This window comes from Haemaphysalis longicornis, unplaced genomic scaffold (assembly GCF_048455015.1).
Source record: "Haemaphysalis longicornis isolate Haplotype H1 unplaced genomic scaffold, Haemaphysalis longicornis Haplotype H1 scaffold_2, whole genome shotgun sequence".
Classification (NCBI taxonomy): Eukaryota; Metazoa; Arthropoda; class Arachnida; order Ixodida; family Ixodidae; genus Haemaphysalis; species Haemaphysalis longicornis.
The window spans coordinates 224723365-224737821 of NW_027526295.1; the positions used below are offsets into that span (position 1 = coordinate 224723365).

Consider the following 14457-nt stretch of genomic DNA (forward strand, 5'->3'; position numbering starts at 1 on the left):
GACGCTCGCTGTCGTCAAGGACACGCCGCGTCCCCTCGGCTTCTCTGCCGCCTCCGCAAGGCGTCTAATGCATGCGGCCGAGGAAGAGGGGGTTTCCGTCTCCAACGTTCAGCCTGCGCATCGGTGCGGCTTATGGCTAACGGGATGCGCTGTTGCCTGCCGGAACCTCCTCGCCTCGCGTACGTGATGTCCGGTTCCCTTTGGCGGCGGGCATCGGAGGTGGCCTTAGCGTGGTCGATCTTCACATGCCTATAAAAACTCGGCCGCTGGTTGTGAGCAGGCCAAAGCTTCCTCTTCCACCCCACAGGTCGGACACAAGAAGCCCGCTCAACGATGCTGTTCAAGGTACGGTTGCGGGCGCAGAGGAGATAGCGTGCAGGCTTTCGGGGACTTCTCAGTGATGGCTATGAAGAAGAAAAAAGAAAACTGATCCTATTTCTTCTTCCGTTGCAGGTTGCCCTCCTCTGCCTGGTGGCGTACGCCGCCGCCCAGTTCCAGGCCCAGGAACAATTCGTATGTACCGCTTTCATTCAGCTCTACTCTATTTGCACTTTACAATACGCTCGTGTGCATTCATTTCGTGGTAAACTCGGAACACAGGGAGCGTTTGATGTTTGGAGATAATCTGAGGTACCAGGGATTTCGTTCTAATGGAGATTTCGATCATAATTTAGATGTTTAGGTGCTTACGGTGAACGAAAGTAAGCTCTAGCAATTGCTGGTTAGTGTATTGAACATCGTACATTGCAACAAACAACTTTACCATATGCTATTAACAGATCCTAATGGGCAGACGTTTTTTTCACTGCGCTTTTACATTCAGGTCAACGTATAGCCAATATGGAAAAGTACTAGCACAGTGCCAAGGCACGACATGTTTCTCCTCTCAGTGTTTCTTCTTGAAATTTTTCTGCCTTCAAAATATCGCGAGTTTAGTCGCGTCTCTGGTTATTATTTCACATCCCTGATGTGCCTATAACAGCGAGCCGCATTAAATATCTTGTTAGTGGCTTTTGCCTTTTTGAGTAGGCTTCTCATATCGCTGTGCCATCTTCTGCGCAGCCCCCCCACCCATACACCTTCAGCTACGACTCCACCGGTGAGGATGGCGGCCGCATCAGCCAGCAGGAGACCGGTGACGAGAGGAACGGCAAGACCGGCAGCTACAGCTACCAGACCCCCGATGGCGTCTACCGCACCGTCAACTACGTCGCTGACGGCGATGGCTTCCGCGTGACCATCGACACCAACGAGCCAGGAACCAAGTCCGAGAACCCGGCCGACGTGCAGATCAACGCTAACCCCATCGAGGTTCCCGCTACCTACACCTTCGGCAAGTCCAAGAGCTAGACGACTCGCCACGCGACATCACCGCCGCTATGTAAATTAAAAAGACTAATTATTCTCCTCACTTCCGTCCTTAACTTTTCTTTTCTTCCTGGCGGGCCTTGTTCCATGAATTCCTTCTCTAGTTCTTTGTTGTTCTTCGTTTTCTTGCTTCCGGTTCCGTTTGCTGAACCGACGCAGTCAAAATGTGACCATCTGTCGTGAGTGTTCACTGTTCTATCTCCAACTGCTTTCAAGGCCCTTTGTTCTCTCGTCTCGTGCGAACTGCTCCTTTCCTGTTAAAAATAAGAAAATAAACGTTCTCTGTGTTACAAAAATGTCTCATTACTGCTGTTTAAACGGTTCCGCACCGTTTTTATCGTTGCTAAGTTAACGTGTTCATTTCAGGCAGGCATTATTAATACTAAGCTCTCCAGACAGATGCTTTCAACAACTTATATATAGATTGTGTTAACGATGCGAGTAAATAGGTAAACATGGACGGCGAGAATTTGAATAGCAAGTTCGGTTAGTTCAATACGCGACAATGAAGATCTCGCGTGCCTCTGTGACATTAACGCTTGAGCGAATATCGAACAGCTTGAAGCTGGACAACAAGAACGCAGGGTTCAACATAAGTACCAGGCATAAATTGTTTTTCGCCGATAATGTCTATGCAACGAGCTGTGAACAGCGAAGATGCACAGCGAAGATGCATAGACCCGCCGCGGTGGCTCAGTGGCTAAGGCGTTGCGCTGCTGAGCACGAGGTCGCGGGTTCGATTCCCGGCCGCGGCGGCCGCTTTTCTGATGGAGGCGAAAAGCAAAAACGCCCGTGTGTACGAGATTTCGGCGCACGATAAAGATTCCCAGGTGGTCAAAATTAATCCGGAGCCCTCCACTACGGCGCGCCTCATCGCCTGCGTTGCGTCGGCGCGTTAGACCCCACAATCAAATCAAAGATGCATAGAAAAGACAGATCATTACTAGCACCGCACGCGCACTTCGTATTACCCACCTTTCCGCCTTTACAACGAGCATGTATGTGCTATGGGGAGTCACGGACAGTATGCTCGTGAACAAGTTGCCCCCTGAGTTATCGGCTGCACAGAAAGCTTCAGATAATTCCGGTTTTCATTGACCATGAGACCTGCGCAGAACCAGTGCGTTTCTGTACTTTGAAGGGCATGTTTGCCGGCGACAAACGCCTGCTAGATGCCTTTCAGATTTTGGGGTTTAACACGCTGAAGCTTCAAAACCTGCCGTACTGGAAGGCACCGGGTTATTTTGGACTACCTTGCGACGTTTATCGTGCACCGAAATCCCATCGCATGGTCTTTTTTCACCTTTTGTCTCCATTTGAAAAGCTTTCATAATTTAAAACACTGGTGATCGCCACCAAAGGTTTACTTAAAAAAGTAAAAAGACGTTTGGGCTTCCATATGAAAGCGTTGTTCACTGAACGGCTCAGTGAACAAGGTCTCAGTATGGAAGCCGTAGCGTCTTTTTACCTTTTTAAATAAACCTTTGGTCGACGATCATCAGTTTCTTCAGCTATGAATCTTTTACCCGACCAGACAGATTTCGTCGAACCTTAGATTTCATGTGAAAAGCAGCTACCACGGTCCCTTCAGTGGCCGTTTCATCGGGATGTGGAGGTCCAGGGGATTTGTGTTAGTCTCGCATTCCGAAGAACACAGGTTTGAATTCCACCCGGGGAAAAACACCTAATTTTGTTTTATACTCAATTAGTTCGCTTATACGAGCCTCCCTGAGAAATGGTGAGTCGCTTGTAGCATTTATTCACACCTATTTGCAATTTCAACAGTTGCCTATTGTGCCGTCCATCGGCCGTCTTTTGGGCCATTCGTCGGCGATTTTGTGAGTCACAGATGGCGCATTTTTGACCAACATAGTTTAGTAATGCTTTCGCATTAAAAATGCAATGATTGAGTAATAAAACTGCATTTTGTAGCTCCCAAGTGGCGACGTTTTGAAGGACGGCGCAGACGTGAAAAAGGCCACAATGTTGATTCAGGCAAATATAATTTGAAGGTGTCGGAGTGTCCAAACTTAGCTACAAAGTCTTATTCAGAAGGAAAAACACGCAGCAAAAATGGTTAAAAAACGTAAATATAACGTGTGACAAGCATATTGCGTAAGTTGCTACGGGCTATCAAGAACTTGCTAGGGTTTCTCACAATGTCCATTACTGTTAATAGCAACAATATCAGCAGAATTGTGGTTTGATTCGCGAGATGTAAGAGGCGCGAACGATGTCCGAAAAGATCTATTTTTGCGAGGTTCTATCCCTACATTTTATTTTATTTCACAAAAACCCGGAGCCCTAGTGAGTGTTTTACACAGGGTAAAAGGGTTACATTGTCGTCAAAAGAAGGTTTGTAAATATAAATTTGACACAATGAAAACAGAAGCCACATAAAAATAAATATATTACAGCGCAACCGCGTAAACAAAGAGTAAAAACACAAAACAATAATAAGAACAGTTATTCGTAGAGTTACTTGATGACGATGATAATGTGAGCTCTGGGATTAGAAACTTACTGAGGTTGGGAAATGGGCACATATCGCAGCAAGCAGTGCCCATACCATTCTTGAAAATGTGTTAGGAGAGAGTGTTTTGGGCGTAATGGTAATAGCCAAAGTGTACGACTCAATTTCGGTCGTTATATGCTTGCAGAGCGGATATAACTTGAAATAATAAAACGAAAAACAATGAGAGTTAGTTAGAACGACTTCAAGTGATCTATTAATCGAATGTGGCTAGGTTCCCGTGGATTTGTAGCGTATCCGTAGACTGAATGGGTGAGCATTTTATAAAATAACAATAAGATGGGCCGTGAGATAGCCAATCGCGCAAGAAATTCAACATACTATTGGCGTTTCTAAGTATATGTTGGGTATAAAATATCCAAGTGAGCTTAAGTATAAAGTGTGCGCATACGCCCTTGAATTATTCGGTGCGCTCTTCTTTAAAGAAATATGAATATGCACACTCTCTCACTCGATATGCACGCGTAACTGTAAACTTGTTCGTTTCGATTAGTTGTGTACTCTACCAGTTACCTACCAGCGTACTCTACCAGTTACCAGTGTCGCTAATATCAGTTATGTCACCAAAAAGGAAGCATTCACCGGCAAACCCATGAATATTCAAGTTTATCCGGAAGGGAGTGTAACTGAGACAGGTTAGGAATACAAGAGGGCCTAATACTGACCTTGTGGAACGACAGAGTCAATTGAAAAAGCAGGCTTAGTGCAATTCACAGTTACAAAATGCGCACGAGTAACCAGGAATAATTCTGCCGAACTTAAACTTAATGCATGCTCAGTTGGTTTAACTTATAAAGTAGCAGTTCTGTGTTTGATCTGGTTGAATCCAATTTATAATTTTTTGTTTCTCCCGCCCGTTATAATATATCTGAAAGTAGAAGGCTTCATGGTTACAATTTACAGGATTACGAGAGTTTCCTCCAATATGTAAAAATATTATAATTCTAAATAGACAGAGCAAAGATTTTGCATTGAAATTAAGCGAGCGGAGTAGTTATCCACTTTTTTAAACTGAACAACAACGACTGGTCTAATTTTCACAAATTATATCATCCCAGACGGAGATTTCACAAGAAAGCTTTATTTTCATCAGCGCGATGCATGTACTTAGGCGCCCACAGAACGGTGTATTTCTATTATGAAATCAAATCTTTTAAAATTATCGTAAGTTCGCTTCTTTGAATTCATTGCGGAGCTCTAAATCGTTTATTTCATGACGTGGTTTAAGCAACGTACAACCTAAATCCAGCACTTTCAGTTTGTCTTCTTGTTGAGGGATATCAAATTAAAATACTTTTAATTCGCAACATCGAAGTGAGTGACTACGACACTGGCTATAGAGGGAGCAGTACTACATAGTTTGCTGTTGGATACGAGTACAAGGTTACAAGTCGGCTGGCCAGGTGGCCAACTATATGACCAACGCATCGCGACGTCCGCAGAAAGCGCATCCTCCAACAGCTCAGCCAGTGCGGACGCCAAGGATGAAATGGATCAAGGACGCAATAGCGGACACCGTGGGAGGAACAGCAAAAAATAGAACAGCGGCCACTCGGTCCAGGATGTGCAATACGCGGCAAGATTGTGAGTGCGCGTTCTCCCATACAAATGAAGTACCGGCCGGCCGCCTAGCGCTTTTCAACGATCGAGCCACCGCTATACAGAGTAGACGATCTCATATGGCAGTGATACGGGAACGTTGCGCCCCCATGTGAGTGTCGATCACCGGGCGCAGCTGAAGGAGTGGAAAAAGGAGCAAAACGGACCCTTGCCCGAACCATTCCATGTGCACAGGATGCACATGGCCTCACCCTGGTCGGTATGGGCTGCTACACTGAAGCGTAAAATGAAGCGGAAATGGGCGTGATCCTCCTATTAATTATTAAGCTGCTTGCAACGAACCCTCTTTTAAAAACGGAGATAAGGTCAGCAGAAACAATGGCACTAAGAAATGTCGCCAAAATAAATTTTGCGTGAGTAGCTACGGGCTATCAATTGCTTTCTAAGGTTTCTCGTGGACAGACAGTTATCTGGGCAGATGGTGACCTGGACGAACGGTTAGCGCTGACCCGAACCACTAGAGACAAAAGAGAGAGGAATTTTATTGAAATGAAAAAAACACAGAAAGGTCTGCCTGATGGTAGTATATCTAGCCAGCTATTCTGTGTGTGGGAAGGGAAAGGGGAGGAAAGAGCGTGGATAGAGGACGAGAGAGATGAAGATGGCGGAGAAATAAATAAATGACTATGTATAGAAGATGCCTATACCGATACTGTGCATGTGTTAAAGTTAGACCGGGCGGACCTCAACTACAATATCTCTGACAGGCCGCTACTGCGCAGAAATGTCAGCACAGCTTTAAATCCCCTGTGGGAACGCTTCGCGTCTGGCCAAGGTCTCAGCAGCACTTCCTCCGACACCACACGAATTCGGCACAGGATAGGTATGGGCTGGAGATCCCTATGCAAGCACTCCCAAATAATGAAAAGTAAGCTACCTCTGTCACTAAAAATAAAAATCTACAACCAGTGCATACTGCTGGTGATAACATACGGAGCTGAAACTTCGCGCCTTACTTAACATCTAAAAAGCAAACTAAGGCCGGCCACACGGGCCGTGAAACGAATAATGTTAGGAATAACACTCAAGGACAGGAAACGAGCTGCCTAGATCAGAGAACGAACTAGAGTAGAAGATATCATAGTTCAAATAAAGAAAAAGAAATGGACTTGGGCTGGACTTGGAGTGAGGTGAACCGACAATTGGTGGATAATAAGGGTAAAAGAGTTGAGAACAAGAGATGGGGCTAGAAGAAGGGGAAGGCCCCTATCCGATGGGAGGATAAAGTAAAGAAATTCAGGGGTAAACTGTGAACGCAATCGGCGCAGAGCAGGAGTGGTTGGAGGTCGATGGGAGAGTCCTTCGCCCTGCCGTGGGCCTTAGTAGGCTGTTGTTGCTGTTGTTGATGATAATTATTAGGATGATGATGATTATTATGATGATGATGATGACGATGATGGTAATAACTTTCAAGACAACGGGCAAACTATTTCTTAGCAGGTGAATGCATCAATAGCGGATATTCCTAAAAAGCGGATGTTCGCGCGTTTTTGGTTGCCACGTGTCTAGCTGCTCTACCGTTCGAACTGCGGCTGTCTGGTCCTGGATTTCGGTAGCGCGTCATCAGCAGATGATCGCTTATAGGAGCTCTTAAATCACTTCCGCAACGCTGCGTTCATGCAGACAGATGTAGTAGAGCATTCATGGTGAAAAACAGCGCATCCAAGACGAAGACAGAGAAGGGAAAACACAAACACGGCGCTGTTTTCCCTTCTCATTCTTCGTCTTGGATGCGCTGTTTTTCACCATGAACATTCACCAACTTGCCCAGTTCGCCGCACTCGTAGAGCATGGGTCGTCAGGCCGGCTTTGGTGCTTTGGAGGCGGCAGTTTTCACCGTGGTTCCCGACATTGGGCTCTGCCACTTGGAAAGCCTGGGTGGCAGGGTGGCGGAAAAGAACATTTCATGTTCTTTGCCCCCTACGTGAGAACCCGGCGGGTAAGAAGTATCTGTCCCCTGTCAGCCCTCTGAAGACTCTCCCTGACTGCCAATCGCTCCACGGTGCTGCGGCTGCTGCCAATTCGGTCCCAAGTCCTCTTCACATATGACCTTGAAAAAAATAAATTGCAGTCGTTTTCGTGGTAGCACAGATTTACAATTTTTTCTTCCCGTACCGTTAGGATTCCCCGGCGAAAAAATAGTGAGTTTTATGAGCAGCGAAAAATATAATTTTGAGAACCTGTAACAACTCCTCTTTCAAAGTATCCGCGGCCACTGTGGCGTGGTAGAGACAGTATGAAATCACGGCATGTGGTTTTACACAAAGGGCCCAGTTTCTTCTGAAGAGTGCTATGCCGCGAAGGGATGTATCGTGTCTTGCGTGTTTACCCAGTTGCACGATTAGGAAGCATCTCGCATGAGAAAGCTATCATTCTCTGTTTAGTCCGAAAGAGGAATTATCGCACCATCCTTCAGGCTGGTTTTCAGGTCTCACAGATACGTTGCTTGCTGCTTGCTTATGATGTGGTGCAGCTGAAGCTCTTCTACTGCGTCTAGAAGCTTTCCCGAAAATTCGTCACAACTGAAAATTACTTCTGGGGCGGTATTCTCGTAACTGTCCCTTTCGAAAACGTCCCTTTTGCGTCCCTTTCATCGTGACGTACTTCCAGTTAAGCAGTGGGCCTTTTATTCAAATGGCGTAACTGTTCTTGCAAACGCATTTTAAAGAAGTGAAACCGTATCAGAGTATATTTTATGTGTTTATTGTTCCGCGAGCGAACTGCGATAAAAAATCGTCTGCTCCAAATCGTCTGCTCCGAGTAGCCACGGCTCATAGCTCCGCCGTGCTTGCATGGCGTCACATCCGGGTGTTCGCTGCTAGCCAATCACGGCTCGCTCAAAAGGGACACTTTTGAAAGGGACACAAAAGGGACAAAACACGGGAATACCGCCCCAGGTCTGCAGCCAACCCTGCGATTTAGCGAGTAACCCTCTTCTTTACATGCCACACAGAACCATGTCCTATACTCACTAATTGGCAGGCGGCATCTCCTTTCACAGTCTATCTCGCTTCGGGGTTTAGTGGCTCTTCGCGGAAAGTCGGTAGATGAACGTGGAATCACTTTTACTAAGCGGACAACATCGTTGTAACCAAAACAAACATGCAATCTCTCTAACTGCTTGACAACTGCAGCTGTGGCCTGCCACGGGGGAACTGTCGGTGCAGTGAAGAGGACTTACGTCTTGCGCAGTTTCAAGCGTTGGGGGACGCTCAGTATAAAATAATATTCGCTCGTTTAAAACCCACACGCAAAAAAAAAACAACAAAATGCAAGTTTGGTTCATTAAACCGACTGCTTTGTCCAAATAAGAGCGATACCAATTTTATGGTATACTTCAAGAAAATATTCGAAATAAAAAAAACTGTGGTTAATTCCTCTGTCACAAGAAGGGGTAAAACACGAAAGTGACATGGGCAGCGAAACCTGCGGCTAAGCATGATTTGCGGGTCGGCGGCTGTCTTGTGGTTGTGCTTGGTGAGCGACATCTTGCTGGTAGGTCGCTTCGGCAAAGGTGTACTGGCGCCATTTCCGTGACGGATATGACGTCAGTGAAATCTTGGTGTATCCCGGCATAAAACACTTTCGTGTTAATATATAAAACCCGAAAACAAACAACCTTAAGTATAGCGTACTCTTTAGTACTAAAGGTTGCTTCCCCGCAAGAAGACCCTGTGTCCAGGGGTGCACCCTTTACAGGCCGCTTGCTTCGTTGCAATGGCGTCATTTCCGTGACGTGTATGACGTCATTGATGTCTTTGTGAATCCGCGAATAAAACACTTTCGTGTTAAAAAACAGGTGAAGTAGTGGCGACTCCCCGGCCATGTTCTGGGCATTCCTTTATGGCGCCAGAGAATTTTGTTCGCGTGAATGGCGGCCGCCATCCCAAACCATTTCCAAGAGACATGACTGGGAGATTGTAGTGACGCCTCATTTCGTTTGATAGTATCAGTTGAATACTAACTCTTTAAGACACTGATAACCACGTTTGCGTGTTTCCCTCTGCTGCGTCACTGCTGCCGTTATTGCATCCCTACTGACGTCATGTAGCCTAAAATTTGAAATTTTATCTATACGTCTTTCGTTTCTTCGGTTTAAAAACATCTTTCTCACCAGAACAAGCACACGTTACGAGATCTCACAAAGACAGGCTAGCCACATACAGGGATATAAGAAATCACTACAGGTTATCCAGATGCAAATATCCACCGGTCCACCACACTCTATCCAGGAAAGAGGCAGTCACGTGGTGACGGTTGCAGACGAACACTTTTCCGAGCCCTGTATCCCTCAACCGCTGCTACCCAGACCTTTACTCAAACCTCTGCACTTTATGCAACAGCAGTGCCGACCTACACCACATGATCTGGTCCTGCGATAAGCTCCAAAAAATACGAATAGCTATAATAGCAAATCCGATGTAGATACACTTAGAAGCTACAAAATTAAGACTGCAGAACAATGGGAGACTGTTCTGCTCAGCTCCACACCGGAGGCACAACTGACAACAGTCCGGATGGCCGAAGCCGCCGCGAGGATCCAAGGAATCCTGGCTGGCGGATGAGGGAGGGAGACCGTCCAAGTCGTCTACCCCTCAGAACTCATCTCGGGCATCAAATGCGCCAGGAGTAGACCTGAGTGAGTTCTTTCAAAGGTTAGTTCAAAGGCTAGTTCCTTCAAACTAAACCAGGTTATATTTTGCCTCCATGGCCCCTTTAAATACACTAGCAGTGTTCATTCAATTAAAAATACACACCTGATAGGTTCTTCCGAAAACAGACTAAGTCTACCATATATCGGCTTTTCAGTGACCCCTGTCACTCATAAGAAATCTACATCCAGAGCATACTGTCCGTGATGGCATATGGAGCTGAAACTTGGCCCCTTACTAAACAACTAGGAAACAAACGTAGGTCGCCTCAGGGGGCCATGGAATGAATAAAGTTAGGAGTAACATAGAGGGACAGGAAACGAGCGACCTGGATCAGAAAACAAACTAGAGTACAAAACACCATAGTTAAAATTAAGAAAAAAAATGTACTTGGGCAGTCCATGAAGTGAGACGAACCGACAATCGGTGGACAACTAGGGTAACAGAATCGATACCATCAGATGGGACTAGAAGAAGAGGAAGGCCATTATCCCTATGGAGGGATGAAATAGACAAACTCGGGGCTAAACTGTGCACTCGAGGAGAACAGGACAGCAGCGTTTGGAGGTCACTGGGAGAGGCCTTCGCCCTGCAGTGGACCTGAACAGGCTGCTACTGCTGCTGCTGATGATAATGATGGTGATGATAATTTCGGTTTTTTAAAAATCCGCTGGAAGGAAGCTATAGGCCCACCTATAGGGCACACCCAGCTATAGGGCACACCCAGTTTTCATTACTGCACCCCTGTCCTTGTAAAACGTCAGTAGGGTACGTGTGTAAAAAATGCGGAGAGGAGGAAGTTCTAGTCGGTTTGCATCATTTCTGCATATGCGACGCTGTAACATCTTTCCGCCAAAACACGCACGCAAGCACGCACACACACACACACGCATACACTCACGCACACACACCCACAGGCACCCATGAACACACACACACACCCGCCGCGGTGGCTCAGTGGCTAAGGCGTTCCGCTGCTGAGCACAAGGTCGCGGGTTCGATTCCCGGCCGCGGCGGCCGTTTTTCTGATGGAGGCGAAAAGCAAAAACGCCCGTGTGTACGAGATTTCGGCGCACGATTAAGATCCCCAGGTGGTCAAAATTAATCCGGAGCCCTCCACTACGGCGCGCCTCATCGCCTGCGTTGCGTCGGCGCGTTAAACCCCACAATCAATCAATCAATCAACACACACACACACAGACACACACACGCACACAAACACACACACACACGCACACAAACACGTATGCACACATGCGCACACGCACGCACATGCAGGCCGTCGCAGCAGACGATACTCAGGCGGTCGCATTACGCTCCTTCAGTGCGCTTCCATGACGAAGCAGCTGCGTCATTGAGCTTTTCTTCAATTGTCCTTTCTCTCCGAGGTGCATCCGCTTTGACTATAAGAGGCGCCTGCTTGATGGACTTTTATTCATTTATTTTATTTCTTTATTTCATACATACTGTCGACCACACTGGTCCAAGCAGGAAGGGCATATGGTAGACATACAGGTACAAGAAAAAATAACAACTCAAGTGCAGCAAGAAATGCATTTACTCTAAGTAATGCGTGGAGAGTACTATTCACTTAACGGGTTCCAGTCAGACATGGTCCGAGGGAAAAAAGAATACCTAAACGTATCAGTTCTTGCAAGAAACGGGGTAAGTAAGTTAGAACGGAATTGCCGAGTTGGACTGGTTGGAAGAAACGATAAGTACAGGGATGGGTCTATCAACCGTTTGCAGTTCAGCAATAAAAAAAATAACAAGTCGCAAATCACGCCTGCGGGATGCAAGTGTATGGATGCCATAATCAAACATTAGCAGGGATGGGAAATCAGTCGGTGAGTATTTGGAGTAGATAAATCGAATTGCACTCATTTGTTTTCTTTCAAGTTTATTAATGTTCACTTTGGTGTGCGGGTCCTACATGACATTGGCGTATTCCAGTTTAGGTCTTATATATAAAAAATAGCACATGAGTATTACTTTTGAGGGAGAATTGCGCAGTTTATGCCTTAAGAAACCAAGTTTTCGAAGAGCGGCTGAACATATGTTTTCAATGTGCAGGTTTCAAGACAGGGTGTTAGTAATCGTTAATCCTAAGTATTTGTAGCTTGTTGTCTCTCTTAAAGCATCACCTTCTAATTTGTATGCATTTTAATGACATTCCTTACGGGTAAGCTGCATATACGGTAGACGCATTTATCGGTATTTAGGATCATTCACCACATACTACATTCACCATACTACACCACATACTACATTTTGAAATATTTTCAAGGTTATTATGAAATTCAGTTTCATCACCCGGGCAGCTAATTTCCCTGAATAGAACACAATCGTCAGTAAACAGTCTGATCTGCACACCAGAATCAACTACACTGACGATATCATCGATGTAGACAAGGAACAGTATTGGACCCAAGACAATTCCTTGGAGTACAGCAGACGTAACATGAAGATGCTGATTGATGATAATTAAGGCAGCATATTCTTCCTGGTTACTCAAGTAATCCGCGAGCCAATTTTCCAAAACGGCTGGAAGGCCAATTCGATGAAGTTTTAATATTAGGTTATCATGTGGGACCCTATCGAAAGCCTCACTAAAATCTAGAAATATTGCGTCAATTCGACCACTGTTATCAAAGTTTAAGCCAAAAGTATGAATGCCCGTAACTAATTGTGTCTGTGAAATATCCCTTTTTAAAGCCGTGTTGTTTATCAGATAGGATTGAGTGTTCACTCAAAAAATTAGAGTTGATTTGCCATTACGTGTCCGATTAGCTTGCACCACGAAGATGTTATAGATATGGGACGAGAATTTTGAGGTGACAAGGGAGGTGACCTTTTTTAAAAAAAGGGAGTGACGCGGGCGGCCTTCCAGTCGAGTGGTAGTTTGGACGACAACAATGAGGAGCGAAAAATGACCACACGAAATTTTTCAATGTGTTCAGCTATCGTCGAGACAAACTTAGGTATACCATCGGGACCACAGGACGCTTTGGTTTTGAGTTTTCGCAGCATAGACAACACACCAGGATAAGATATAAAAACGGTGTCACGTGCATCAAACACTTCATTAACATGGTCACAAGAACCGGTACAAGAAAAAAAAACGCCTTGAAAGCACAAATTGAAATTGTCAGCAATACCTTTCTGCGGTCTGTCACAAATGAAACCTTAATTTTTACCTCAGTGACAGGTTTCCTTTTTTCTCCGAGAAACTTCCAAAACTTTTTTGCGTCAGTCCTTATAGGTTCAGGCAGAACTACTCTAAAATAACGGTCTTTCGAGTTACGAACGGCAGGGCTGTTTTCTTGTTTCTCTTCTTTCGCTTATTTTGGATGAATTTATCGATACAGTGAAGGCACATGGCTTTAAACTGTTCCCATAACGCGCATATACCGTTATTTCCAAATGCACCAAAGCACGTTTCCATGTGGTCAATCACAGCTATGTCGTCGGCTCTCGAATAGTTTTTGGTCGTACATAGTGATGACTTTTTCTTACTAGAAAACTTTGAGAGGGGAATTGAAATGATAACCAGAGAATGATCGGACAGGCCTTGCTCCACAGAAACTGCGCAGTACTCATATTCGCAATTGAGGAACACTAAATCCAGAAGGGTACTAGTTGACTCTTGCGTTCTGGTCGGTTTATCAACAACTTGCTTGACGTTGTGCGTAAGCATGATATCTAAAATAGTTTCAGTAGTAATCTTGTTTGTGGAGCCAAAACGCTCCCAGTTAACTCAGGGTAGATTAAAATCGCCTACTAACAGAATTTTGCTGATCCTGAACTGGAACATGTGATGTTTTAACACTTCCATGGAAGTATCGCTATCAGGAGGTCTGTAAAGTGCATATAAAATAAAACTATGGTGCGACCATCTTCAGGGCTCAACGATGCCCGCGCTTGATATTCTCGTAGTGGGGAGTATGAGGCTTTCGATTTGAAAATCGGCGTCACGCACTACCAGCACTAAAGCGCAGCTGAGAGAACCGCCAATAATTTCGAGGTGTTTCTGGCCCGCCTAACTCTATAAAATTCCGCACAGTTTAACAGCGCGTGAAAAGAAATGACAGCCGTTGCACTGTTGAGTGTGGTTAGGTTAGCGTTCTGGCGCAGGCGTCGACTGCCTCGACAACGGCGAGCGGCGACAAATGAAAGGGTCGTAAGAGAGGAGAAAGAAACAAGAGAGATAAGTACAGGAGGGAAGACGGGGACGCTGTTTCGTACTGGCACCAGACGAGCCGCTCAGAGCGCGCCAAGTGCGGC

General features: G+C 45.6%; 1 protein-coding gene across 1 annotated transcript; it reads left to right on the forward strand.

Annotated features, from left to right (window-relative positions):
* The first annotated feature begins 205 nt into the window (after window positions 1–205).
* On the forward strand, window positions 206–1664 carry LOC144170010 (cuticle protein 10.9-like). The gene is made up of 3 exons (XM_077699498.1): window positions 206–345; window positions 454–513; window positions 1063–1664. The coding sequence occupies exons 1-3, from the start codon at window positions 334–336 to the stop codon at window positions 1348–1350; spliced, it is 360 nt and encodes a 119-aa protein (XP_077555624.1). The 5' UTR covers window positions 206–333; the 3' UTR covers window positions 1351–1664.
* Window positions 1665–14457: the final 12793 nt, after the last annotated feature.